This window comes from Stenella coeruleoalba (assembly GCF_951394435.1).
Source record: "Stenella coeruleoalba genome assembly, chromosome: 19".
NCBI classification, from domain to species: Eukaryota; Metazoa; Chordata; class Mammalia; order Artiodactyla; family Delphinidae; genus Stenella; species Stenella coeruleoalba.
The window spans coordinates 1,710,153-1,737,107 of NC_137165.1; the positions used below are offsets into that span (position 1 = coordinate 1,710,153).

General features: G+C 56.7%; 1 protein-coding gene across 1 annotated transcript; it reads left to right on the forward strand.

The window, feature by feature from the left end:
* The first annotated feature begins 2,620 nt into the window (after nt 1-2,620).
* ALKBH5 (alkB homolog 5, RNA demethylase) lies at nt 2,621-26,840 on the forward strand. Its single transcript, XM_079904511.1, has 4 exons — nt 2,621-4,125; nt 12,109-12,189; nt 21,653-21,808; nt 22,586-26,840. The coding sequence occupies exons 1-4, from the start codon at nt 3,356-3,358 to the stop codon at nt 22,761-22,763; spliced, it is 1,185 nt and encodes a 394-aa protein (XP_079760637.1). The 5' UTR covers nt 2,621-3,355; the 3' UTR covers nt 22,764-26,840.
* Nucleotides 26,841-26,955: the final 115 nt, after the last annotated feature.

A 26,955-nucleotide genomic window follows, 5' to 3' on the forward strand; every position in this document is an offset into this window, starting at 1 on the left:
GGAGAGAGATGTTTCATGTCAGCGGCTGGGGAGGGAGAAGGCTGGGAAAGGGCTTCCCAGGGAATGGGATGTTTGGGTTGGGTTTTGAACCATGAGTAGGAGTTTGCTATAGGAATAGATGGAGGGAAGGGGAATGAACATTCTAAACAGAGAAAACAGTGTTTGTTCCCTACTCTTTCCCCCAAAGCCTAGGACAATGCCTAACGCAGAGTAGGTGCTTAAAAAATACTTGTCGCATGAATGGAAGAATAAATGAATGAATGTTGATGGGAAGTGCTAGTGCTTTGGGGAACTTGTCGGGGAGGGGAGGCTTGGGAGAGGAGGGCTGGATAGGTGTGTGGGGGCATAATTGGCTGGAGCCAAGGTGTCCGAGGAGGGGCTTACTTACTTATTCAGTACCTATTAAGCACCTACTGTGTACTAGACAAATGCCAGGCACCGGGAGTTGCTCCCAGTTAGAGGCTCTGCCCAGGTGAGAGGACTTTCGGGTTTCAGAATGCAAGTGGGCCGTGTGAGTGAGGCCCCAGCTGAAGCGCATGGAACCGGGAGGAACCTCCTGGCCCAACCCTGGCCACGATGCAGACTCCTGAGCTGGATGGTGTCTGAGGTCTGAGTTTTGGGAGGTTTGTTACACAGCATTGGATAACTGAACAGCAGGACTTCGGGATTTCAGGACCTGGGCCTTAAGGCATAGGCTCATGTTTTAACAGCTGTTCTGGTGCCTCAGTGGTGGCACCAGCAGGTCGAGCCCTCGTCAGAGGTAACGATCCCCAGGAGGCAGAGTGGGAAGACTCGGGTGGCAGGAGAATCAGACCTTGCTGTGGCCCCCAGACCCAGAAAGACAGGAACTCCAGGTGGACGTGGGGAGAGCCAAAGCAGAGGGAACCAAGCCCCAGGGTGCCCGGCCTGGCATGGGGTGAGAACACAGGAGACACATCTGGGAGGCATGGTAGCGTGAGACAGTCACGTCCTGTCTTCGTGGGGAAACTGAGGAAGAGGTGAAGCAAGTAACCACTAACTGGCCTGGCCGAGAGTCAAAGGCAGGCAGGCAGGCTCCAGAGTCGAGCTGTTTCCCCCTGAGGCTCGGATGGGAGAGGGGAGGGCCCTGGCTGCAGAGCATGGGGAAGCCTCCGAGGGGGTGTCTGGGGGCCCTGGAGAGGTGACTCCCATGTTTGCCTGGTGAGCGGAGCACAGGGGTCTCTGGCAGGACTTTCTGATGAATGAGGTAGTGAGCTCCCTGCCACCAGGTGTGCGTGCAGAGTCCGATGCCCCCGGTTGGAGGGCCGTTGAGAGGTGGGCGCTGGGCTTCTGAAGGGCCTGAGCTCTCGTAGCCAAACTGCCAATATGCAGGCAACGGGGCCCTGACCGGGCGTTCACATAGACTTGCCCAGGCAGGACTGGGGCCCAAGCCCAGCCGCCTGACCTTGGCTTTGCCCACTGGCCACCTTCTCACCACCTGCAGCTGCCTTCCTGCCGCCACCACCAGCGGTGCCCTCCAGGCTGGGTCAGGAAAGGGCAGGAGCCGATTCCCTACGGGTTTCACGCCTGCCCCGTTTCCCCTGCACCTGCTGCTGCTTGGAAGGGAGGGTCAGGGCCAGGGTCCCAGGTGTCCAGGCTTCCCCATACCACAGGCCCTGCTGGCCTGGACTTTCTGTGGCCCCATGACAGACCCCACTTCCCACCAGGGACCGGTAGTCCCCTAATTTAGGACGTGGAAACAGGCCCACCCTAGAGGCCAGTGGTCCTCTCTGCTTAACGTACAGGATGCAGGACTTCATCTCATCTTCACACCCACCGCACATGGGAACGGATTTCATTCCCGTTTTACAGAGCTTGTCTGGGGTCCTACAGCCCGTCAGGAGGTCAAGGTCCAAACCCACGTCTGTTGGGTAGCAGGGTCTGGAGCTCAAGCTCCGACCAGCCGGGGGCGGTGGGTGGAGAGGGCGCAGGGGCTGGGGGCATAACGGCCAGGGTGGCGAGGCCACGAAACCCAAGATGCATTTCATCCCAGTGAGAATCTGGGGAGGCTGCTAGAGGGGTGAGCCGAGTCTCCAAAAACCACAGTTAAGGAACGGGTGGGAGGGACAGGGACCAAGGAGCGTGACCACGCGTGCAGGCCCCGCCGTCAGGGGCCGGGAGGGTCTGAACAAAGGCCTGGGCGCCCGGGAGGGCAGTGACTCCGAGGACCGCAGCCCGCGCTGCCGTCCCCAGCACCCCGCCGCCCCGGGAGCGCCCGGCCCAGGAGGGCCGCGCACGCGCCGCCGCCGGGACGTGACTAGGACAACGTACACGCCGGGCGGCGGCGAGGGGGCGGTGTCTGTGGCAGCAGCCGTCGGGCCGGGGGCTGGGCCGGGGCTCTCGGCGCCGCAATCTGAGCGTATCCTTGCGCCCTGAGCGCTTCGCTGCGGTCTGGTCTCCACTCAGGCACTCCCTTAGCCACCCGGTCACCCTTCAGGGGTCCTCGCGGCCCGCCCGCCGCTAATTAGGGGACGGACGCAGTAGCCAAGGCGACCGCCGGATTGACAGGCATGCGCGCCAACCGGCTTCCGGAAGCTGCCGTCTGGGCCTGCCCGGCGCGTGGCCGGTGGCCCAGTGACAAAAGTGGAAGCGCCAAGGGGGCGGTGACCGGGCAGGCTGGGTTGTGTCGGTTCCCCGGTGATTGCGCGCTGGGGGCTGAGGCGATTTCGGGCGTTCGGACGATGCCGTGACGTAGCGTGGCGACAGCGTTGACGGCGTGAGCGCACCCCCGTGGAGGGAGCCCTACGGCCGCGGGGGAGGCGCGGACAGGAGGCAGGCTGCTGTTTGGGGCGTTCGCGGAGCCCTTCAGTGGGTGGGGGAGGGGCGGTGGACGGCCCCCGTCTGCGCGTGCGCCGGCCCCTCTGCTGACCCGGCCGCAGGCGCGCGCATGCTCGCTGCACGCGGAGCCGCCGTGGCCGGTCGTACTGCGCCTGCGCGCGGAGCCGCCCGCTGAGGAGAGGCGCTGGCGGACGTCGGGCGGGCGGCCGTGACGTCGTGAGGAGCGCTTTAAAGTGCGGGCCGAGCCGGGCGTCCGAGGGTCCGGCCAGGAGTCGGGCCGAGCCTCCGCGGCCGCCCTGCGCGGCATGAGGCCCTGCCGGCGCCCCTGCCCCCCGGGACGCGGAGAAGGCGGAGGAGGAGGGAGCCTCGTCGCCGTCGCCGCATGACTCGCCGTCCCTGAGGCCGCCCCGCCGCCCCTCGACGCCCCTGCTGGGCGGCGCGGCCTCGCTCGCGGGCCTGGCGCTGAGGGCCTCTGCGGCCCGGGGCCCGGGCGCGTCCCCCAGAGCCATGCCCGGCCGCCCCGCCCGCCGCGGAGGGCCCTAGAGCAGCGGCGTGGACCATGGCGGCCGCCAGCGGCTACACGGACCTGCGGGAGAAGCTCAAGTCCATGACATCCCGGGACAACTACAAGGCGGGCAGTCGGGAGGCCGCGGCCGCTGCCGCCGCCGCAGTGGCCGCCGCCGCTGCCGCCGCCGCCGCGGCCGAGCCCTATGCGGCGCCCGGGGCCAAGCGCAAGTACCCAGAGGACTCGGACCCCGAGCGCAGCGACTTCGAGGAGCAGCAGCTGCAGAAGGAGGAGGAAGCGCGCAAGGTGAAGAGCGGTATCCGCCAGATGCGCCTGTTCAGCCAGGACGAGTGCGCCAAGATCGAGGCCCGCATCGACGAGGTGGTGTCCCGCGCCGAGAAGGGCCTGTACAACGAGCACACGGTGGACCGGGCCCCGCTGCGCAACAAGTACTTCTTCGGCGAGGGCTACACGTATGGCGCCCAGCTGCAGAAGCGCGGACCCGGCCAGGAGCGCCTCTACCCGCCGGGCGACGTGGACGAGATCCCCGAGTGGGTGCACCAGCTGGTGATCCAGAAGCTGGTGGAGCACCGCGTCATCCCCGAGGGCTTCGTCAACAGCGCCGTCATCAACGACTACCAGCCCGGCGGCTGCATCGTGTCTCACGTGGACCCCATCCACATCTTCGAGCGCCCCATCGTATCCGTGTCCTTCTTCAGCGACTCCGCGCTGTGCTTCGGCTGCAAGTTCCAGTTCAAGCCTATCCGGGTGTCGGAGCCCGTGCTTTCCCTGCCGGTGCGCAGGGGGAGCGTGACTGTGCTCAGGTAACCGCCTGGGAGGAGGGAGCGGCCCCCAGGAGCCCGCGCTTTCCGCTTCTGACCCAGGCTTCTGTTTGCGGGGCGGGGGTGGGGGGCGGGGAAAGGGGTCTGCGTTTAAAACACGGGCAGTAAGAAAACAGGGAGCTGAGCTAGAATTTTCTATCCCGTGGGCAGACTTGACGAGATCGCAGACTTGACCCAGAACTAATCTAAAGGCATCTTTCTGGAAGGGTGGTTTTCGGAGTCTCCTTTACCTTCGTGATTTGAGCAAGTCACTTCCATTTTGGGCCTCCATTTCCAACTCTGTGTTTTTAAAAAAATTAGCTGGCATTACCGTCTAAAAGTCTTTCCAACTTGCCATTCTTGGTCTTTTTAACAGAGAACATGTTCGTGGATTCCTTTAAGAGAGGAGATCCTCACAGAGGAAAGCCCTTGAGCGTATTTAATTGATACACGTTCTTCATTCCCAGGAGGGGGAGTGGCTTCCCTGGAGTTGAACAGATCAGGGGTTGGACCAGGAATAGAGTGCAGCAAACTTAAAATTCAGTCCCTCTTGGCTGCAGAAGAGCCCATTGGTCCTTTGTAAGATGCATTACCTGTAATCAGGACCATATGAAACAAAATAAAGCTTGTCTCTTTTCCTGGTATTAGGCTTTGTAGCTGTTCAGCAGATCTTAGGCTCTTGGCCTATTTTCAGCCCCAGAACCTGCTGAGAGTTAGCTCAGTGCCCTGGCCCTCAGAGAAGATTGCCTGCTGCAACACCTTTGCTGTTTATATGAAGCAGAAAATTTACTTGGAAGCTCCCTGCTTCCAGCCCTGAAGCAAGTAAATCGAACGATGTACTTCAGTAATCCCCAAAACCTCTTAGGAGATCTAGACTGCAGCTGTTCCGAGCAGCTTGGTTGACCACCAAATTCTAGTACAGGATCGGCAGGCACTGCACTTTTGTTGTGAGCAGCTTAACCTCTGAATTTCGGTCAGTGCCGTGGGCCACGGTCACGGGGAGAAGCAGGGTCCCGGGAGCCCTCTCAGTGCCCTGAGGCAAGTGTTCTGTCTCATTTGAGGGGAACAGCTGAGGCTGCCTCCGTATCTGGGAATGGCAGCAGAGCCGTGTGGTGCCCACCATGTCTCCTGAGGGGGCAGTTAGCGAAGTCAGTGGCAGCAGGAGCAGTACTTCGGCTTCCTTATGCGTCGAAATCTAGAGGCCACCTACCTCTCAGGTACCCCCTTGTCACGTGGGCTCCCGGCTTCTCCTCGGATCTACGTGGTGCTCCAGATGGATGTCTTGGCAGAGCCCTTTAAGATGGGATTTCCAGGGCACACTCTCCCAAGTGGCCTGCCGTGTAAGGCAGTTAGGTGTCTGACTTCATCGAAGGGCTCTCCGTGCTTAAAGGGGTCTCTCGCACGAGGGCCATTTGCTCTCCTAAGGGGATACTGGTTTCCCACATCATCACAGGTCCTCAGGGCTGTCAGCAGGAGGTCTGGCAGTGGCCCGGTGTGTAAAGGGGGGGCCACAAGAGGCAGTCTGTGACTTGCAGAGCCCCCTCCCTCCCACACACGCACACCCTGTATTGAGGAGAGGTTTCAGGTTCCTAAAGCGCAGGTCTGTTAGCGATCAGCAGCGGGATTGCATCACCAGGAAAACGCTCTTCATCTTTGCCTTAGAGTGGTGAAGTCCCGAGGCTTTCCCAGTCCCTTCCTCCTGGATTCTGACTTGGCTGAGGGGTCAGTGTGGGAGGCTCGGCCACGTCCTGAAAAGTGCTGCCCCTGGCTTTGAACCCAGCTCTCCTCTCCTTTGCTTTGGGACCTTGTGGGCGTTCTCTGAGCTGGCTTTTCCATCTGTAAATAGGGTGATGGCAACTTGCACAGCCTGTTAGAGCTAAAGGTGGTGATTCGGAGTCTAGCAGAGGGCCTGGCACAGGGTCGACCATACACAGCCACTTCGTGCTCCCCTGCTCTCTTGTCGGGGAAGGGGCTAGGGATTTGGGGGAGCCTTAAACATGGCTCTTCCCTTCACAGAGTTCACGGCCCAGGGGAGGCCACAGTCAGTTAGTTACAGCCCAGGAAGGTAACCGCAGGAGTACACTGGGGGGGACGTCTTACTCCACTGTGGAGTTTGGAGGTTTTCAGGAACTTGAAGGGGGCTGGGAGGTGACTGGGAGTGAGCCGCTGAGCAGAGGTGCGGGCGGAGGGGAGCGCATGAGGGCTAGGTGAGGGGTAGGTGCTGACTAGAGGCAGCTGGAGCTCCTTACTAGTCCTCAGAGCCAGCCTGGACCTGAGGTAGACGTTCTGGTGTGGCGTGCCTCGGTGAAGCTCTAGAGCAGAGCTCCTCCGCCGCAGTCCTGTTGACGTGTGGGCAGTCCTTGTGGGGGCTGTCCTGTGCCTCTTGGAACGTTTAGCTGGATCCCTGGCTTCTGTCTGCTATGCCAGAAGCACCTTCCGTGACGACCAGAAATGTCTCTAGACACTGCCACTTGTCTCCCAGGGGTGAAACGTCCCCCAGGGGAGAGCTACTGCTCTCAGGTTCCGGACACCCCCGCTAATTTAAGTTCTCCAGCACCTGTTCACTTAGCTCTCTGAGCTTACTTGCTATGCAGGTGTGTGAACACCTGCATGTTAGTGCTGCCTCTGTGCAAGTCCTGCTCGGGCTCTTCCCTGAGCTGGTAAGAGGGGATGCTTGCTTTCACTTCCTGGTAAGTATCCCAGCGCAGAGGTGATGAGCTGTAAGGCTGCCGATGGAAGGGGCTGATGAACACAGTGGTTCTCTACAGGTGGGCAGGGGTTCTAGTAGTTCTCATCTGACTCAGACTTGTGTTGTTGATGGCAGTGGTGTCTGTACCCGTCCAAGGCAATATGGCAGGAATACAGTTTTATATTTAATAGTTGTCAGCGTGGATTCCAGTGTGTGGCAAACATTGACTCAGCAGTGTCCAGACGTGGGCATTTAGAGCAACTCCGGAGCAGACCCTTCTGGAAGTGCTTCAGACTTCTTTCCAAGCCAGCTGGGAGTTGTCTTCCTGTAACCTTTCCACGCTGGGCCTGAGTGGGTCCTGTCTTAATGCTGTTCTCTAGAGAAATAAATCTTTTTTATCTCCTTACATCAGTTCATCTTGTATTCCTTTTCCTGTTCCCTGTATGGTAAGTGGCAGATTAAAACAGATTTCAGATGGATTAATTGGAATAATTACCTCAAGGCTAATTGCATACTTGCTGCTATTTTTAATCACTGCTGAGTGGTCTGTGGTTGCGGTGGCCACATGCCCAAAGAGCCAGGCCTTAGCCACCTGTCTGCAAATTACTGTATCGCCCAGCCATGAGACCACGCAGTGGTGAGCGCAGCCTGTGACTTCCAGATAGCAGTTGATACTGGGTGGAGCGGGCACCCCTTCAGTTCTGGGCAAAGGACTGATCATGTTCAGCTGGTTGAAAGCAAAATTTAGCTTTCTGGCTTAAAATAGTTAGGAATGTAGGGCAGATAGGTCTGGGCCACATCTCTTGTGTGGAATCTTCTGATTCCGTGAGAGGGGGAGGAACTTGAGGATGAAGTCAGGGCTGTTTATTCTCAGGAGGAGCTGGGCTACGGGGTGTTGGCTGGCCTTGGTTCTGCCAGGCGTGAGAAGAAGGCAGAGGGCAGCAAAGGAAAGGAAGCTAGCAGGCTAGTGACGGTCTTAGTCATGAAGGTCAGAGAAAGCAGAAAATAAATAGGCCATAAAAGTTTCAGGGCTGGCTGGCCATTCTTGGCTGGGCCGTTGGTGTGCTGCTGTTACTGGGATATGATGCTAACTCGCTGGAGGCATGGGCTCATCTTTGCGGACTTTTTCCCTGGAGGTGGTTGGAATACCTGTATCCTTTGCTGAGGTCGGTGAGGCCCCCACGACAGATTGGACCTTGTCACTGGGAAACACAGATGGGCTTTTCTTCCTACTCCTCGTTACCTACCTCTCCCCACCGCCACTCCCATCAAAAAACAAAAACCAGTGTAGCATAGACACTGAAACCGAGAGTTTGATTAGAGTTCCATTGCCACCACTTTAGCTGTTTGACTTTGGGCAAGTTATTTAACCTCTCTGGGCCTTAGTTTGCCTCTGCAAAATGGGGCTGTTGAAGTCCTAGAGTTGTTAGCAAAGATTGATTGTCTTTCACGTGACCGAAGGCTTGAGGTTTTGGTGAAGTGTCTGGAAGCAAGCTGCCTCTGTGCTCAGCTGCTTTCTGTTTATACTTCGATATGTACAGAATTGGGACTTGGAGCAGGTTGGCCTTCTTCCTTCTGGGTTCAGAAAGCCCCAGGACTGCTTCATCGTGTTAGGCCATGTGTCTTCTAGGAGGTTCAGGTGTGATTGTAACTTGAGTCTGAGGTCACAGTTCTGCCCCTGTGCCCAGGTGGCTGGCCTGCTGCCCCCCAAATCCTAAGTGAGGTCCTGTAGGCCTCTCAGGGGTGAGGCAGGCTCATGGGGGCTGCCAGAGCAGGTGCCCCCGCTGGAGGGAGGTGTCGCCAGGCAGTCTTGGTGATCTCAGCCAGGCCCTCCATCTCTGGCTCTGTCTGCCCTGGGCAGGGTACAGAGTAGATGGGGAATGGCGGCCACCTTGGAACTGTGCCTTAATAATTCCGTCTCCAAGGCTGTCCCCTAGAGGAGAGGTGTGTAGTCCTGCACAGCCCCTTATAAAGAGTCTTCCAGACTCCTCATTTGACCTGCATCTGATCCTCTGAGGAAGGACTTGCTGCAGTCTGTGTTTTGCAGATGCAGAAACTGAGTCTTCACAGCAGTAGGAACGTTGACCTCGACACACACACGTCATCTAGCGTCTGCTGTATGCAGAGATGAGTAAGGCCTTTGCAGAGCTCTGTCTTGTGGGGAAGACAGTTGCCACAAGGCCGAACTGCAGTAGCAGAGAGGGTTGGGTGGGTGGTGTGGCGGAACCCAGCCTGGGGAGTTGAGCAGAGCTTCCCAAGAGAGGGGAGACTTTTCAAGAGTCACTCTAAGGCATAGTGTGGTGGGTGACAGCCAGGCTCTTGCTCTGGGTGGTTGCAGCACACTAGTCACTGCTGCATTGGCGGGGGGGCGGTGCTTGGGCTCAGTGCAGGGCAGTACCAGCCTCAGGTATTTCCCCTCTCCCTTCCCTGTGAGAACAAAAGAGGAGGAGGCACTGGAACTTTTCTTCATGCCAAGGTTAGGCCTGGACCCAGGGTATATTAAGTTTCAAGCTGGCAGACTGGCACTTTCAAACAGTTTGTCTTGTAGCAAGTAAGTTCCTTAGCAGTAAATAATCCTCTGTGGTCTCTGTTGGACACTTTCTGCTGAAGTTTGGACAGAAGAGCTTCCTCTGATAGGACTTGGAGCCTCCTACTTGCAGCAGAGCTTGATACTGAGGACGGGGTCAGTAGGCTGTGTCGTAGCTGCCAGGAAGTTCTAGAAGACCAGTGCCAGTGAGTTCTTCAGGTGGGGGTCAGTGAGCGCCATGGTCATTTCTGTGGGCCCGTGTGGTCTTGCTTCTGCACTAGTTCTTCTGAGGCCTGGGCTGGGGGACAGGAACCTGGCATGACTTGCTCTTTGTTCTGGAGCACGTTGGGAGGTGGGGGGCACTTAAAATTTGACCAGCATCTGGATCTGCTGCTTCTGTGTTACAGGATGCAGTTCCTTGCTGAAGATGGGAAGTCAGGGCCCTTGGCAGGTCCTATAGCCAAGTCAAACAGATTAGTAACACTCGTTAACAGTAAGGAAGGTTGCCTGCAACCGGTACTGCAGGTCTAGGCCTTAGAAATATGCCTTGGATTGCCTTTGGGGAACTGGACTTCACTCTTTGGCAAAGTCCCGTGTTAGTATGGGACTGTCTTGGAACCCAGATCTGCACTCCCCTAATGTGGAGTGACAAGAGAGAGCATAGGATAAGCTTTAGAGCTCCTAGCCCTGGGAAGGGGCCCAGGAGGCCTCTGCTGCAGGGGGAGCCTGGATGAAGGTTGTCCAGGACGCCTGGCTTGTGTCACGTGCTCAGTAAATGGGGGTGCCAGGCACCCTGCATTATCTCACTGAATTCTCATGGTAGCCCTGCAGGTGGGCCTCCCGCTGCTCTTCTCCAGGGGTGCTAACCAGGAAGACATATAACTGTAGTTCTGCCTAGAAGAGACGAGCAGGAGCACTGACCCTTTCAACAGTCTCATCATTAGTCACCACAAAGGAATGTCATAAGTGACAGAGCACAGAGCAGCACCACATGAACACCCGAGAATCTACTGCTGTCCCTGCAGTTGGCCCAGCATGTGACTCAGCTAAGGTGACAGAGCTCAGGTTGTAACCCAGGTCTCTTCAACTCCTCGATCGCTGTATGGCATTTCTCACTGGGCCTCCAGATATTTTCTTAAAGATTTTTTTTTTTAATGTGGACCATTTTTTAAAGTCTTTATTGAATTTGTTACAATATTGCTTCTGTTTTATGTTTTGGTTTTTTGGCCATGAGGCATGTGGGGTCTTAGCTCCCTGACCAGGGATCGAATCCACACCCCCTGCATTGGAAGGCGAAGTCTTAACCACTGGGCCACCAGGGAAGTCCCTAAATTTTTTTTTTTGTATTTTGGCCATGCCACGCGGCATGTGGGATTGTTCCCCGACCAGCGATCGAACCCAGGCTTCTGTAGTGAAAGCGCTGAATCCTAACCATTAGACAACCAGGGAACTCCCGCCTGCAGATGTTAATAGGTGTTGTTTGAGAGAAGGTTCCTTGGTCAGTGCTCAGTTAAAGTCAGCTGTAGTAATTCTCAGGTCCTTTAACATACCAGTGCTTTCTTAAACTCATCAATATTTCCAGATTGATTTGACTGTGGACATTTGTCCGTAGTTATCTCACAGGACGGTTATTTACAGAGAAAATTGAAAACCTGTGGTCGAGGAGCAGCTCAAAGGGGAAAATCCCTAAAATAAGAGCTCTTTTCTCTGCCCTCCACATGGCCCCAAATCAGATTTCTGAATCAGAGGTACTTCTCTCTAGGACTGTTTATTCGCTCTTGCATCTAGTTCTTGCCCACGTGGGGGCAGCCTGGCCATTTTGAGGAGTCCTTCCCAGGCCTCTGGTGTTTCTGACCATTGCTCCATCCACGTCTTCACAGCTGCCCTTGAGAAGGAGCTGATTAGCAGCTGAATAGAGAAGATTGGTGGTCCCCGGTGGCAGCCAGGGAACCTGAGCAGGGGGAGGAGGCCTGTGGCTGCGGAGCTGCCTTGGCTCAGTGGAGGGCTTAGTGGGGGGTGGGAGTGCCTCATGGCTGCCAGGCTCCCAGTGAGGGCCTGTACTCAGGGAGCTGAGTTTGCTTCCAGAGTTTCAAATCGGAGAGACATTAGCTGTGAAGAGGACAGCCGTCTACCCACATTCATTGGTTTGAGCAGTTTTCAAAATCATGTAACTTGATGAAGGAAATAAATAGATACTTGAGTGTGATGGGAATTTTTAAAATATTCCAAACACAGTTGTCTTCAAGATTTTGGATCCCCCAAAATGAAGGTGTTTGAAAGCATTTTTTCCAAGTAGACAAATTCTCTTTTTGAACCTTGCAGCCTTAGTTCTCTCTGGTGACTCAGTGCTGTCAGTGTCTGCCTTGGCCTCCTCTGCCAGCCCAAGGGTGGGGGAGGGGGAGATGCAGTTCTTATCTTCTCCCCAGGGTCTGGCCTGAGTCACTCCATCGGCCTCCAAAGCCACTAAAGGTGTGCCCTCTTGGGGACCCTTTGAAAGAAGGGCTCCTGGCCTGTGCAAGGAGATTCCTGCTTCTGCTTCTGCTTTAAGACCTGCTTTTACCTCATTCCAGGTTTTCTCTTCAGTGGTTTCTGGGCAAAAGCATCCTGGAACTTAACACGTTATTTCCTCCCACGTAGATCCTTGAACGTGTCACGTAATGGGGTGGAGGGTGGCCGTTAAGACTGGGACCCTATTTCTGTCTCCGTAACCCTGGGGATCTTTGGTTGTCCATCTACTCTCCATGCTCACGTGCTCTGTGTTTCTTTTCAGTGGATATGCTGCTGATGAAATCACTCACTGCATCCGGCCTCAGGACATCAAGGAGCGCAGAGCAGTCATCATCCTCAGGAAGTAAGTGTCCTGGTGTCTGGCTCCTGCAGACCTGACTGCAGGTGGAGGTCTGGGTTCCTCTGTCAATAGCCCTCAGCACGAGGGCTGAGCAAAAGCACACGCTCCCAGTGTTTGTGGGCTGGGTCTTGAGACAGGATTTGGGGGACATTCTTCCAGGCCCTGCCTCCCCCCACCTCTTCCTTTTCCTTCCTCCTTGGTTCTGATTTGTCACGTGTGCTTCTCACTGAGTATTTTTAGATTGTGCCTCAGCAGCTTGCTTTAAAAATGCCTGGGTTTTCACTTCTGAGAGGAGCAGGGGGTGAGGACAGGGGATGTAGGTGGGTGGCTGGCCGCGTGTTGAGCAGGCGCATGGCTTGTGGCTGTCCCTCTTCTTTGGCCAGGGGGTCAGGGACGCACTGACCAACATTGCCAATCCTGGCATCTCCAGCACTTCTTTTTTTTCTGCTCACGAGGTGAATGGACTGACCACGTGGACGCTGGGTCAAGACAATCCTGCCTTGAGGCAGGGGTCCTGAGAAGGCTGGCTGATTGCCCAGGCTCGTGTAGTCGTCAGTGAGCAGGACAGTGCCTAGACCCAGGCTGGAGCAGGATGTCCTATAGCTTGCCTTATTTGTTTTTTTTTTAATTTAAGTAAACTTTATTTTTTAGAACAGGTTTAGGTTTACAGAAAGTTGTGAAGATAGCAGAGAGCTCTCCGTTCCCCTTCCTGGTAATGTCTCACATCAGTGTGGTATGTTCATCACAGTCACGGAACCAATACTGATCCGGGACGGTTAACTGGAGTCCATCCTTTACTCACATTTCCCTAGATTCTCCTCACGTCCTTTTCTGTCCCAGACCCCACAGGAAGTGCAGTTGTCGTGTCACCTTAGCTCCTCTCCACTGTAACACTTTCTCAGACTTGCCTTATTCGTGGTAACACTGACCGCCAGGTGTGTGGTGGAAGGTCCCTCAGTTGGGGTGTTGCCTCATGGTTACACCGGGGTTGTGGGTCTGGGGAGGAGACCGCAGAGGGGCAGCGCAGTTCTCCTCACGTCACGTCCAGGACGCAGGACCTTCCACTGTCAACGCTGACCCTGAGCGCCCGGCTGAGGCTGCGTTCGTCACTGTTGCCCCCTGTCCACACTGTCCTCCCAGGAGGGACGTCGCTGTGAGCGGCACACGTGTAAGGAGTGGGGGGTGAGCGCCACCTCTTTGAGGGCGGAGTGCCACCTCTTTGAGGCGGAGTCGCCACAGAGGTTGCCTGGAATCCTTCTGTACAGGAGATTTTGTGTCTTGTCCCCCACTTGTTTATTTCTTCGTTCACTCATTCCTGACATCAGTGTGGAGTTGTGGTGTCTGTTCTGTGCTCAGCTTGTCCCAGCTTTGGCCATTGGGAGCTCTTTCTTTTTTTAAGTACATCCTTATTCTCTGGCTTGTCATCTTTTTTTTTTTTTTTTTTTTTTTTTTTTGGTCATCTTTTTAACTGCAATTTATCACTTCTGCATCTTGGCCCTTTGGGTCCGGAGCTCCAGTACATTGTGGTGGTGATGTCTCTTTGGCACGGCCCTGCCGCTTTGCCAAGTCAGAACATTGAGTCTGTTTTATCATCTGTAGAATGGAGATGACCCAGACCTGTGGGACAGTCCTGCGGTACAGGCAGGGCGCTGGGCACCTAGGGGAACTCCAGTCAGTGGTCAGCCTGGCAGCGTTTCTCCTCTAGCCTAAGAATATTCCCAGAATCCATCAGAAGAAGGGTTTTTATCTGCTTTTCCGCTTGCTTTTCCTGTGGTTCCCAGCACAGTCCAAAACCCAGGACCCAGAAGTGAGGCAGCCCAATGTGTTGCTCCCTTCTGGCCTTTCCTTCCCAGTCATTTCTTGTCAGGTGTGCCTGGTACCGCCAGCGGCAGCCAGAGACCAGGTGGCCCACCCGGGGCAGGAATGAGGGTGGGGGGGAGTAGAACCAGAGCAGCGCCTTCTAGGTGTTCCTTCCCAGCTCCTCATAATAGCTCATCCCAGGGAAAGCTTCACTGGAGGTGCAGGAGGAAGTGGCCAGAGCTGGAGTGTTGGGTCGTTCTTCTGGCTGTTTCCTTCCTCGAGCGGTGGCTCCCGTACCTGTCTGCCCGAGCCGGATGCTCCTTGGTGGAGCTAGGACTCTGCACTGTTGTTGTTTTTTTGTTTGTTTGTTTATTTATTTGTTTATGGCTGCGTTGGGTCTTTGTTGTTGCTGCGTGTGGGCTTTCTCTAGTTGCAGCGAGCGGAGGCTACTATTTGTTGCAGCATGCTGGCTTAGCTGCTCCGCGGCATGTGGGATCTTCCCGGACTAGGGCTCAAACCCGTGTCCCCTGCACTGGCAGGCGGATTCTTAACCACTGCACTACCAGGGAAGTCCCCAGGACTCTGCACACTGTTAACCAGCTCACCCCGCAAGCTCTTTGGCCAGCTGAGCCCCTGTAGCGTTCTGACCGAGGAGAATGGCTGTTGTGGGTGACTGGGCTCTTTGACCTTCTGCCCTGAGTGTATCCAGGAGCCCGCCGGGGACTGGGCTGGAAAGGAGTGGATGGGTGCCCCCACCTCCGCAGCTTCCCTAGGCTGCTAAGCTGGTGAAGTGCCTAGCTGTAGGCAGCCCACCCAGGGGACCAGAGCAGAGGCAAGGGCAGCTCTCTTGCCTGCAGAGTAAAATCCAAGGTCTCTGTTGGACTTTGCCTGTCCATCCAGCCTCCTCCCTCAATGTTCTCCCTGTTGTCTCCTTCCCACTTAACGTTAAATTACCTGCGGCTCCTAGTGTGGCCCACGCACTGATGTCCCAGACTCTTGCAGCAGTGTGGCCTCTGTTGGGAATGCTTTCCCTTCTGACCCACACCCACCCCCCAGATGACCCACATTATACGCGCTGAAAGTTGGTTAACCTAGCCGTCCTTCAAGGCTCGAGGGTCAACCATCTTGACACGCAGGAAGCATCATATACGTGTAGCTCTCTCAGCCCACCCCCTACCCCCTGCTGTCACAGCCTGTACGCTTGCCATTGTGAGTTCCAAAGCTGTGTTCTGTGGGGGGCAGGGAGAGCCGTGTTCATCTGAGTCCCAGCACTGAGGCCGGTCCAGAGGAGGACAGCTCCGGTCGATGAACAGCACCAGGTACAAAAGGACAAGCTGGTGACCTGATGAAAAGGGTTGCATCCTGGCTCAGGCGCTGCCCAGGGGTCAAGGATGTGGCCTTGGTGGGTGCCTGGCTGACTCTGTGTCCTTCGGTGAGGCCACATCCTGACAGGTGGGACCTGGGCACTGAGCCCGGTCCTGCTCCTCGTAGGCAGGTAGGGTGGAGCCAGCTCTGCCTTCTCTTAGGTTTGGATATAGATGCACAGGCTGCAGAGGGAGGGCCTGGGGCCTCTGTCACCACTTCAGGCTGGTCAGCACTGCAGTAGTCTTTCTAAGGGCCTCATGGGGGGAAACGGGTGGGCGGCGGTCAAGTGCTGCCTGGCTCAGCAGAACACGGCTCCTTTGCACGGGGATGATGCTGAGTCTTCATAGGAGGTGCCATAGTTTCTCGCTGGGAGTGACCTTCGGAGAGCCTCCCCGGGGGTGCAGTCCCTAGGCTGCAGTGTAGTGTCATCTGTTTGGGGTCACAACCAGTAAATGGCTGAGTGCGGCCTTGAACCTGGGTCTCCTGGTGTTGGGTCTTGTGGCCCTTGGTGGTTTGCACAGTGGAACACCCCGAGCCCTGCCCCAGGGCGGATGCTGTGAGTTGAAGAACCCAGAGCCTTACATACAGAAGGGCTTTCTTGCCTCTGCTGTGCCAGTAGAGAGCTGGGGGCTGAGAGTATTTTAAGCGGTAGGGGGCTACCCTCCAGGGTGTGGGGTGAGGCTGCGGCTGCAGGTTGGTCAGCTCTTGAATACGCCCAACTTCCTGGAATGTCGCTGTTTCCCAGCCCACCCAGAACAAGCTGCCCAGCATGCATCTTTGTCAATCATTGGTTCCCCTGGCAGGGAAGCTGGACCTACTTTTTCGGAAGTGTGGTTTAAGTTTTAAATGACTGGTTAGAGAACCAGGAGGCTGGCCAACTTCTGAGGTGTGGCAGTCATTGGGGTGGGGGAGTATTTGGTTTTTCCCACAGTTCCCTGACGTGCGGCCTTCTAAGGGCCTTGTGTGCTGCCCTCTGCCAAGCACCCGGCTACTAGGGGCTGGGCGCCGGGTAGAGTGCTTCCCACACATTAACCCTGAGAGTGGAGGGTATGAACTCTGTTTGGACAGGGGTTCGAGCAGGCAGCTCACTGCCTCGGCTTCTCTAGCCAGTTTGGAGTGATCTCTGAGCAGGGATTCCTGACTTGGGAACGTGAAGCATCTCGTGTGCACAAGGCACCCGAGGTGGGCATGTAGGAGACTTAGCGCTCCCTTGGGGCCGGGTCTGTGGTAGGTGGGCACTTCGCACGCTCAGACAGCACAAGCAGAGTGAGCATTGTCCTAGGAGCACAGAGCGTGTCCACTGGGGCCCAGCAAACACAAACAAAAAGACGACCTGCAGCTTCGGGGGCTTGTTGAGACACGCTTGGTAGCTCTGGCTCCTGAGCTGGAAACTGCTGGCCAGGCAGAATTGGTGAGCTTGAAGGCGGGAAGTATAGAGGGCCTCTGGAATGGAGGGGCAGTGAGGGGAAGGAGGCACTGGATCCAAACTTCAGCATCAGGCGATGGCTTGTGGCCCTCAGGGCCTTCTGGTTGGTGGCCAGGGCACCCAATCTCTTGGTGTTCAGGAGGCCCCCAGGCCTGCATCGGGTTGGCCTATGAGACTTTGTTCCTGCATGATTAACCAGAGGAAACGGCTCAAGGCGGTGTAAATAGCCTGTTTCTTTGCCGCTGGTCAAGTGGAGCTTGGCTCACAGTGGGCTGAAGTTTGGAAAAGCAGCTGGAGAGTCACTTGCCAAATGTTAACCAAAGCTGGTGTGTGCTGGGCTCTGTGCTGGTGCTGGGAAAGTGGTGAGTGTGGTCTCTTCTCATTCACTTTACCTTTGGGGGAAGGTAAAGGTTTAGCGCCTCACCGGAGGCTGGTCAGGGAATGCTATCGAGAGAGGTGCCGCCTGAAGGCAGTCAGGGGTGGTGTGTGGGCCTCAGGCAGGCTTCGAACAGGCTCAGGGGCAAGGACAGGTCAGGCGGAGGTGCTGTCCCTAATAGAGGCCCCGAGTGGGGAACACAGTGGAGACGGATGGGGCGGGACCCAGTCGGAGCTCGTCAGAGTGCTCGCTGCTGTGCGGGAGGTCTGGAGGGCCCTGGGGAGGACCGAGGCCTGGGAGCAGCAGGTGGGGGCTTGTTTAGGAGAGACTGCCTGTGGGAGGCTGAGCTAAACGGCCTACTGGGTCATTCGGTCCGGGGGTCCCTGGGGTCAGAGGGAGGCCCTCCCGGAAAGCAGAGCAGCCGAATGCAAGGCTGTGTGTGTGGATGAGCAGAGGGTGTGCGCTGGGCTTTGTCCCTCAGCTCTTCGTTTCCCTGATCCCGGCCAGGCCTGAGATATGGCCCCCACCGGGACACCTGCCTGCCACTGCTTGTGTCTCCATGGTATTTGTCCCGGTACCAAGGACTACGCACCTTTGTTCCCGGGGAGTCCGGAGATTGGGTGTATCCACAACCTGCCTAAGGAATAAGGAGGCGGTGAGGCCGCCAGGGATGTGACTGGCTTGGGCTCCTGGCCTGGCTCTGTCCCTTTTTTACTGAATACAAGTTGGTTACCTGAGCCCTGTGTTCTTACCTGAAAATTGGGGCCGTTGGGATGCTGGAGATGATTAAACTCGAGACTGCTGTGTGTGCTTCTCGGCCCTTCCTCACCGTTGCCCCCTCTGATCTCGATGGGGCAGGGGTAGGGATAAGGACGGCTGTGCTCGGTCAGGTACAGCGTGAGGAAAGGGGAGCCCAGAGCCATGGTGGTCAGCAGCCCCGGTGCGGGAAAGCAGCCTCAGTGTCAGGGCTCCTGGTGTCCTGGAGGACAGTGAGCCCTTACCAGGGCCTGAACTGGGGGATCCCTGAGCACCCTGATCCTGTGGTCTGGCTGGCGTCTGTGGGGGCCCTGGGTTACACGCATGTGGCATGGATGGCGTGGTGGTAACCAGGCTGGGCGATTTGGAGAGGCTCCCCTTGGGGACTGGGTGTTTTGTTGGCCTGGGTCGGGGGAGGTCTGCTGGGAGCCCAGGACCATGTACGTGCTTGGGGTGCCCTTTCTTTGGGTGATACACTCAGGTGTCCTTCAGGCTCCTCTGACCTAGCAGGCTGCTGCACCCGTGTCAGCACTGCCATGCGGGGAGAGCAGGGCAGGAGTTGGAGAGAAGCGTGTGGTGTTGGTGGGAGCTGGGAGGCGGTACTGTTGCAGGAGGGATGGGTGTGGGTCTGGGCTGTGGGGGAGTCTGATACTTAGAGGGGCAGGAGCGTAGACCTGGGGGCCCAGGGCACTCGTAGGCGAGGAGTGTACTCTGACAGGCCTGCCTCACTGTGCCCTGCCTGCTCGCTTCATTGGGAAAGCCAGGCTTTGTAGTACAAGGGTGCTTGGGGAGGGCGGAACCAGCAGTTGTGGGTGGTTAGCAGCGGGGCCTGAAGTGCAGACTGGTTCCCCGTCTCCTAGAAACGGTGGCCTGCCTCTGCCAGGACAGCTCTCTGCTCTGCCACGGTGAAGAGAGCCTGCCTGGGCTTCAGGGGCATCCTGGGGTAGCAGCTGTGTGGCTGAGGCCAGTGACTGGGTCTCTGATTTCGCACTCTCCCCCTCCCCCACCCTGCCCCGCCCCGCCCCGCCCCAGCAGCTTCTCCGCGGGAGTCATGATTGATAAAGGAACGAGAAGGCAGCACCTAGACAGTCAGTCTCCTCCCTTCCTCTCTGGTCACATGGTAATGTTACCTTAATGCTTGGCCATCCTCCCTTGGTTCCGGCTTCCCGGTACCTAGGACCAGTCCATGCTTTGTCCTGGGGGCTGTCCCGACATACCTGGGGTGCCTTGCCATGACCCCTGGATGTTGGCTCAGATCTGTAAGGAAGGTCTTGGTTCCTGTTAACCACCCGAGGAGGCGCAGGCCCAGACCTTACTGCTAGAACTGGGCTTCCTGCCTCCAAACCTGTGGCTCTGTCTGCTGAACCCTGGCCTGCTCCCTGGGAGTTGGCTGCCCTTTAAGAGGGGAGGGGGGTGTGCTCTGAAGGCACACTGCTGGTGGGCTCTGGGCTGCGCATCTGGCTCTAGCCCGGCTTCTTGCAGCTTGGTGGCTTTTCAAAAGTAGAGCTCCTCCAATGTTCTGAGATGTACTTGTAACAGCCCCAGGGAATGTGTCGGGCCCCAGAGCTCCTACTGCCCCCAAAGTGGGTGCGGGAGGCTGAGTTTCTGGTGGGGCTGCTTCTGATCACCCCTTCCCTGAGGGCTGGCCCTGACAGTAGCAGAGCTGTTGTGGGGGGAGCTGCGCCTTCCGTCTCTTCTTCTCTCAGGCAGCTGGAGGGACACAGAGCCTGTCTGTGTGCCTGGCTTCTGTCCACTCTCAGCTGGTCCCACCTGTCTCCCCAGCCTCCGCAGCAGTCCTGGACCCACAGCGAGGGGCCCCCACCACTGCCCCCGGCTGCCCGGGCCGGCCGCCCTAGTCGCAAGCAGCTCAGGAAGGGCGGGCCCCAGCAGGGCTCAGTGTGTGCCAGCCATGCCTGCGTGGCAGGATGTGCCTTCCAGCCCCGGAGGTGTGTGGGCCAGGCTCTCCTCTTGGTGGCGCTGCTCTTCTCTGGCCTTCCGCACTCACCCGAGGAAACCACTTCACGGTCTTGGGCTGCGGGTCCTGCCCACACGGGCTTTTCTGTCCTGGGCGTGTGCTCCCGGCACCCGCGGGGTCTTCGGGTCAGCTCGGCTCGGCAGTGCTGGAGGGGCGCTTTCCTTCCTGAGGCTTCAGACTCTGGAGTCCTCTGAGTCGAGCTTTTTGGCTCATGTCACATTTGGTGTGAGCTCTCAGCGCAGGGATCTGAGGCCTGGCCTGGTCAACGAGAGGTCTCAGGGCTTTGGTGATTCTGGTTCCCACCCTCAGGTCTGGGTGTGCCCAGCACCACCTCTTCCCAGCGCCCCTCGAAAGGAGCCTAGCCTTGAAGGGGGCGACTTAGACCCTCAGAACTGAAAGAGGCCTTTGCTCAGATGGGGAGACAGGCCCTGAAAGGGATGGTGACTAGCCCATACTCTGAGTGGCAGCCTCAGGGCTGGATCTTCTGTTGCTCCTAGGTCCTGTCTCCTGTAGCCTGGGGTCCCCAGAGTGGAAGCCGAGGCTGGTGGGCCAGTAAGTGCAGCTGGGCCCTTCTGGCTTCCCTGTCTAAGAGGCCTGGAGGCTCACCTGGACTAGACTTCTCTCCCAGGACTTCCTGGCACACGTGCCTTCCCTCCTGACTGACCTAGTCTTCCCTTCTGTTATGAGGACCGGGCGCAGTCATTCCCAAGAAGCCAAGGCAGCTCTTGGGTTCCCCTTCTGCTCTCTTCCCCCAGCGTTCTTGTGAGGATGTCCTTTGAGGTACCATAGCACCTTCTTCCTCAGAACCCAGTTGTTCCTTTGTGGCCAGCAGCCCATGGGAAAGATGCCTCCAGGGCCTTCTGCCAGCTGCGCCCCCATCACTCCCCGCCCCAGGCCTCTCTCTTGCCCCTTGCTGCCAGCAGCCTGACTTGCTGGCTTCTGTATCCCACAAGAGGCCTTGGGGCTTCTTTGAGGCTTCCCAGGCCAGCTTCCTCCTGGCCTGACTTCTTAAAGGACTCGGATCACTGCCCTGGGCTACCCCTACCCAGTTTCTCCATCCCTTCTTCCCCCACCATACTTGAACGCTTTTCCTCGACTGACTGGTGTGTTCCAAGTGCCAGGTGGGGGCTTTGCCTTCAGAAGCCCTCTGGCCTTGGCTTGGTCAGTGTCCCGGAACCAGCAGAAGCTGCCAGGTGGCTGTGTTGGGACCAGAGCCGAGCGTGAATGTGGGATTGGGTCTGGGCCCTCCTCCTGGCTCTACCACAGCCTTGGTGTCCCCGTGTAAGGGTAGGGAAGCTCTTACTCTGTTCCCTTCCAGTCCTTCCACAGGCCTGGACCAGGGGAACCTTCCTGTCTGGTTTTTCAGGCAGGGGTGGATGTGTCTGTTGGAGTGTGTTGGTGCCCACCAGTGGGGCCCTCAGTCTTCTGGCAGGTACAGTAGCTGTCCCTTGAGACTCTCTGGGCCGGAGGAGGGTGAGATGGGGCTGTCTCATCCAGCTGAGAGAGCCCTGGGATCCTTCCCCTGGGGCAGCAGGTCCCTGGAAGTCTCCAAACAGAAGTGTTCCCGTTCCCGACTCCTAAGCCTGAACTTGGGAAGGGCGGTCTTTGCAAGTCAGCTGGACCAATTCCTAGTTGAACCATGAGGAGACTGAACCTCAGAGCAGAGACTGCTGGCCTCCACCTAGCCCGGCCAGAGAAAGAATTGGTCTAATGGGGCCACACCCTCCCCAGAGGCCTGCTGGTGACCCCACGTGCATTTCCTTTGCAGGACGAGATTAGATGCACCCCGGTTGGAAACAAAGTCCCTGAGTAGCTCCGTGTTACCACCCAGCTATGCCTCAGATCGTCTGTCCGGAAACAACAGGGACCCCGCTCTGAAACCCAAGCGGTCCCACCGCAAGGCAGACCCTGATGCTGCCCACAGGTACTCAGCTGCGGTCCCTCAACGCAGGCGCCACGGCCTGGCTGCAGGGCAAGATGGGTGGGAAGCCTGGGGTAGGTGGTTGGGAGCCGGGCATTGTCCACCTTTCCAATGCCTTCTCTCTGGTTCCCTGGGGTTGGTGGCATTCTCGACTAAGCCCTGGCCATCCGCCTGTGGGAACGCTGTGTGCCTTCCCACGCCTTCCCTGGTCCTGCTCCCTGACACACGCTCCGGTGGGTTACATGGGACTTTAGCAGGGAAGTGCAGGCCTCGGAAGGTCGCAGAGCAGGGGCCCGTTTCAGAAGGGTTTCTGAGGAAGCTGCTGAAGCTGAGGCTGGAAGGATGGGGAGGATGTATGGGAGGGGCAGTGTGGGCCAGGGGTGCCGTATGGGCTGAGAGCCGGAGACAGTAAGAGCTTGGTAGTTTCAGGGCTGGTGGGGTTGGTGAGCAGAGAGGGAGACTGGGAGTCGGGGGAGGACTGAGAAGCCGAGGGGGATGCCAGAACCAGGCAGGGGCTTGAGGCTGTGATAGGAAAGCCGCCTTCTGCCCGGCAGCCTTGGCGGTGTCCTGGGGCACCAGGCTCAGAGCCCAGCAGACCCCACAGGGTAACCGGGGAATGTCTCAAAGACGAGGGGTGACCGTTGGCACCTGCTGGGCAAAGAAAGACACGGTGCCAGTGCTTCTGCCACTGCCACACACCCCCCTCCATGGAGACCTGGTGAGCTGGGGTGGCCCTGGGCCAGTCTCTGGGTAACGCCTCCCCCACCCCTTCCCTCACAGGCCTCGGATCCTGGAGATGGACAAGGAGGAGAACCGGCGCTCGGTGCTGCTGCCCACACACCGGCGGAGGGGCAGCCTCAGCTCGGAGAACTACTGGCGCAAGTCCTACGAGCCCGGGGAGGACTGCTCGGAGGCGGCGGGCAGCCCCGCCCGCAAGGTGAAGATGCGGCGGCACTGAGGCCTGAGCCTCCGGGACTCGGCTTGATCCTCACTAGCTGCCCCTCCTTTTGTTGCGTTTTGAGGGGTTTTTTTCTTTTCCTTTTCTTTTTTTGATTCTTATATTTTTTTCCTTGGTTTGTTGCCTGTTAAAGCTGAAGAACAGAATTGGCCAGGACCTGGTTCTCGTGTTCTTGGTTTTCCTCCTGGATGGAAAGGCTGTTGGCATCTGTAGGCACAGAAGCTCACGCTGGAGTGGCCAGTGGAGGCGTGGGGGGCAGCTGTCCTCATGTGGGGCTGTGTCTGGCTGGGTTTATTTAAAAGCAACAAAATGTTTTGGTTTAGAAAAATTCTTGTTTTGCTTTAAATGTAAATCTTCTTAGTGTTGTAAATGAAGTTCAATCTCCTCCCCCTCCCCCCACTGTCTGCCATGGGTTGAGGTCTTGCCGGCTCTGCAGGGGGCCTGCTGCCCTCCCACCCCTCACTTGCTCTCCAGGCCCCAGCAGCTCCCGCAGATACCCGCTCCTCCTGCAGCAATTGTTAGGGATGACCGGGCAGAGGCCTAGGTAGTGCCAGCCCCTGTTGCCCCAGAGCTGTTCAGTTGGCTGAGACCCCGGGCTTCCTGCATGCCCTCTGGCCTGCTCTGCCCACGGGTCCCTGGGCTGCCCAGGGGCCGGCTGCAGTGGTCCTGACCTCTTGCCAGGAGCCTGCCTCTTTGCTGGGTTGCTCCTTTTAAGCATACACGTGTGATTGTGTGGAACAGTTAGACTTGCCGTATTGGGGCAGTTTTAGGAATTGTTTCTAGCTGGAGGGACTGGTGTCCTTCTGAGTCTAGCGTTTGGGCTATGGAAAATTGTTGTGGTGTGTGGTAGGGTTTTTGTTTTCTTTTGTTCTGAGTTTTCATTTTTTCCTTTGGTCTCCTGGCTTTTTCCTTTCCCTTTCCTTTCTTCTCCATCGGCCCTCCTTGGGCCTTCTCCCTATGTCAGTCCCCATAGGAAGCTGCCCGCCCCCTCTGTCCGCCTGCAGGATGCATCCAAGGCCAGAGCTCAGGCCTGCAGACTGGGTTGGTGCCTCCTCCGCCTCAGGGGCATGAGAGCTGGGGAAGGAAGGGTCCTTTAAAAGATAATAATGAAAGGGAAAAAATAAGTGAAGTCTTCGGCAGTTTCCTCCTGCTCAGATCCTTGAAGGCTGCAAGGTTTTGCTGATCTGGGTTCATTAGGAATGTCTTCTTGCCAGCCAGGGCCAAGACCCAGGCCTGCTGAGAGCAGAGGCCCTCCCAGTCCCCAGGCTGCTACCATCCCAGGGGGCTAGTCTTACAGAAGAGGCTGCAGAAAGCTGGGGGGCAGCCCCCATCAAGAAGCCCCTCTCAGGGGCCAGAGCTCCTTTGCCAGTGTGGATTCCTCGAGTCGGGGCTGCATAACTAAAGCAGTTGCAGTTTTTTTTTTGTTTTTTTTTTTACAGCTTTTTTCCCAAAAATGATTTGTAGTTGTGTGTGCAGCACTTTGCCCTGATATGTGTGCTCTACAATAAAAACCAAATCTAATATATTTTGAAACAGTTGTCTGATGCTGTCGTAAGAGAGGACTTGCCTTTGGTTCTTCCTTAATCCCTTTGTTTTGCCCTGAAACTCTGAAGGGGGTGGGGGGGCAGAGTTCATTGCCCACCGAGGCTGCAGAGGAGAGGAGCAGTTGCTGACGCAGGGCTGAGGACGGGCTCGCCCACTGTCTTTTCTCCAACTGCAAGGAGGATGGACTTCGTAAGCCGTATGTCCAGGTGCCCAGGGCACCGTGGGCCCACAGGAGCCAGGATCCTACTGTGCTGAGTTCTGGAAGCCCGTCTTCCTTGGGGTGATCAGAGAGGCTGCGGGCCAGTGGAGGAGGAACAGCACGAGCAAAGGCAGGAGAGGGCCTGGCCTCTGTAGACAATACGTAGGTGGTTTTGCTCATTAAACAAATTCTGGAGTTCCTGCTATATGCTGGCCAAGCCCTTACTGTGGCCCCATAGTGAGCAAAACCCTTCCAGCCCCTGCTCTCAAGATGAGTACGGTAGAGCGGTGGATGCAGATCCAGGCTTGAGGCAGAGGGGTTTGGGTAGAGTAGGGGTGGGGTCCAGGGGGTTTAGTCCCTCCAGATCCTGGACCTGGCTCCCAGGTTCTGGTCAGGGGCTTTGGTCTAGAGTCTCCCTCATTCATTTCCAGTGCCCAGAGCCAGTCTGCTTGGCCAAATTCTTGCTGTGAAAACCTGGCAAGCCACTTAACTCCCCATTTAACAGGGAGGGGAGAGTCCAGAGGGAGCAAGTGAGTGGCCAGGGCTCAGGCCTGCAAATCAGTGACAGGATGTGAAGTGGGGGTGGGGTGGGCAGAGCCTCCTTGGGGTCTGTGGCCAGTTGGGCCTGCAGGGGTAGCCACGGGGCTGGGCGGATAGGGCCCTGGATGCCCTGGAGAGGAGACAGTGGAGCTGAGGGAAAGGTCACCCACACCGTGCCTGGGCCCCTGACTTGGGTCACGGGATGGGGGCTCATGCGGAGGGCTGGGGAGCTGCGAGGGATTCTCCACTGCAGCTGTGATAAAGCCAGACCTGGGTTCTTCCTAGTGAGTGAAGGAGGCCCTTTGCCTTGAGGACTGAGGGATGAGGCCAGAGGAACGGGGTCCAGCCCTCAGAGGTCCTGCTGTGTCTCTGGCGCTGGTTTCTGTCCCTGTACAGCGGTTCCATGGCACCCCGTCTCTGGGACTGTGAGAATCCTCTGAGTAGTTCCCAAGCAGATGGGGGGGCCGTATCTGAGTCCCTGAATCTGACTGTTCCCAGCCCTCTGCTGGGGCACTAGCTAGCTGTTTGGGCCACGTGCTGAGTCCCATCTCTGCTCCCAGCCCAGGCTTGTATACAGAGGTGCTCTAACAACGTCAGGCTCCAGCCCTTCCCAGCTGGGGAACCCATCCCATTCCTATAATCCTGTTGTGTGGTGGGGGAAACTGAGGCCCAAAGTCACATTCATTCATTCAAAAAATACGAGTGTCCGACTGTGCTGAGCTCTGGTGAGGGTACAGGACAACCTGGTGTGTGTCACACACACACACACACACACACACACACGTAAGGTTATTGTAGAGCGTACTGATAGATGTGTAGCACGTAAGTTACCAGTAGTAAAGCGTAGCACTCTTTAAGTTCTGTCTAGCCCGCTGTTTCTCACAGAATGCTCTTACTGATTTTAGTTGTTGAGTTCTTGTATTTGTAGCTCACCTGTGGTGGTAATTCAGCCACAATATGGTAAACGGAGCTGCATCCCATCTACCTGTATTAGTTTCCTGTGGCTGCTGAAACAGATCGCAACACGTCCGGGGGCTTAAAACAACAGACGTTTATTTTCTCACAGTTTGGAGGTCAGAAATCCCAAATCACCACCACTGGGCTGGAATCAGTGTGGCAGGCCCACGCTCGCGTCTGACAGCTCCCGGCGGCTGTTGACATTCCTTGACTTGTGGCCACATAACTCTCGTCTCTGCCTCTGTGGCCACACGGCCTCCTCTTCTGTGTCCCAGATCTCCTCTGCCTCTCCCTCATTACAGCCTCCCTTGATAACCAAAAATAATCTCCCCATGTAAAGATCTTTAATCACACTGGCAAAGTTAAAAAACGTTAAAAAAATTTTACATTCCAGGGATTGAGACCTGATACCTTTGGGGGCCACTGTTCAGCCTACTACTACCCTGCTCTCTTCCCAATAAGTTTGTCCTTAAATTTGAGACATGACCTACTGATCGCTCACTGATGAACAGATTGTTAGTGGGATTGAAATGTTTCAGCCTCAGTATTAGTTTTAAATTTAATCTGCATCGTTAATATTTTCTCCACCCATTTCTTAAGTCTAGACCTGTGCTGTCCAGTACATTAGCCACTGGAAGCTCGGCTGTTGAGCACCTGAAGAAACGTGGCTGGTTTGAATTGAGTTGTGCTTTAAGCGTAAAATAACACACCAGAATTTGAAGAGTTAGTACAAAAAAAGAGTGTAAAAAATATCATTAGTTACTTTATATTGATTACATGGAAATGATAATATTTTGGACATACCTGGGTTAAATAAAGTATGCTATTTAATTTTACCTGTTTGCTGTTACTGTTTAAGTCTGGCTACTAGGGAGTTTGAAATTACATGTGTGGCTTGCACTGTGTCTCTGTTGGAGGCACTGGTCTAGAACATGAGTGGTAAACCCAGCC

What these genes read in the sequence shown, in the direction of transcription:
- ALKBH5 (XM_079904511.1), top strand. Translation starts at nt 3,356, where the DNA reads ATGGCGGCCGCCAGCGGCTACACGGACCTGCGGGAGAAGCTCAAGTCC. An exon ending in GCAGTCATCATCCTCAGGAA is followed by an intron (nt 12,190 to 21,652) that starts GTAAGTGTCCTG and finishes TTTCCTTTGCAG; the next exon opens with GACGAGATTAGATGCACCCC. An exon ending in GACCCTGATGCTGCCCACAG is followed by an intron (nt 21,809 to 22,585) that starts GTACTCAGCTGC and finishes CTTCCCTCACAG; the next exon opens with GCCTCGGATCCTGGAGATGG.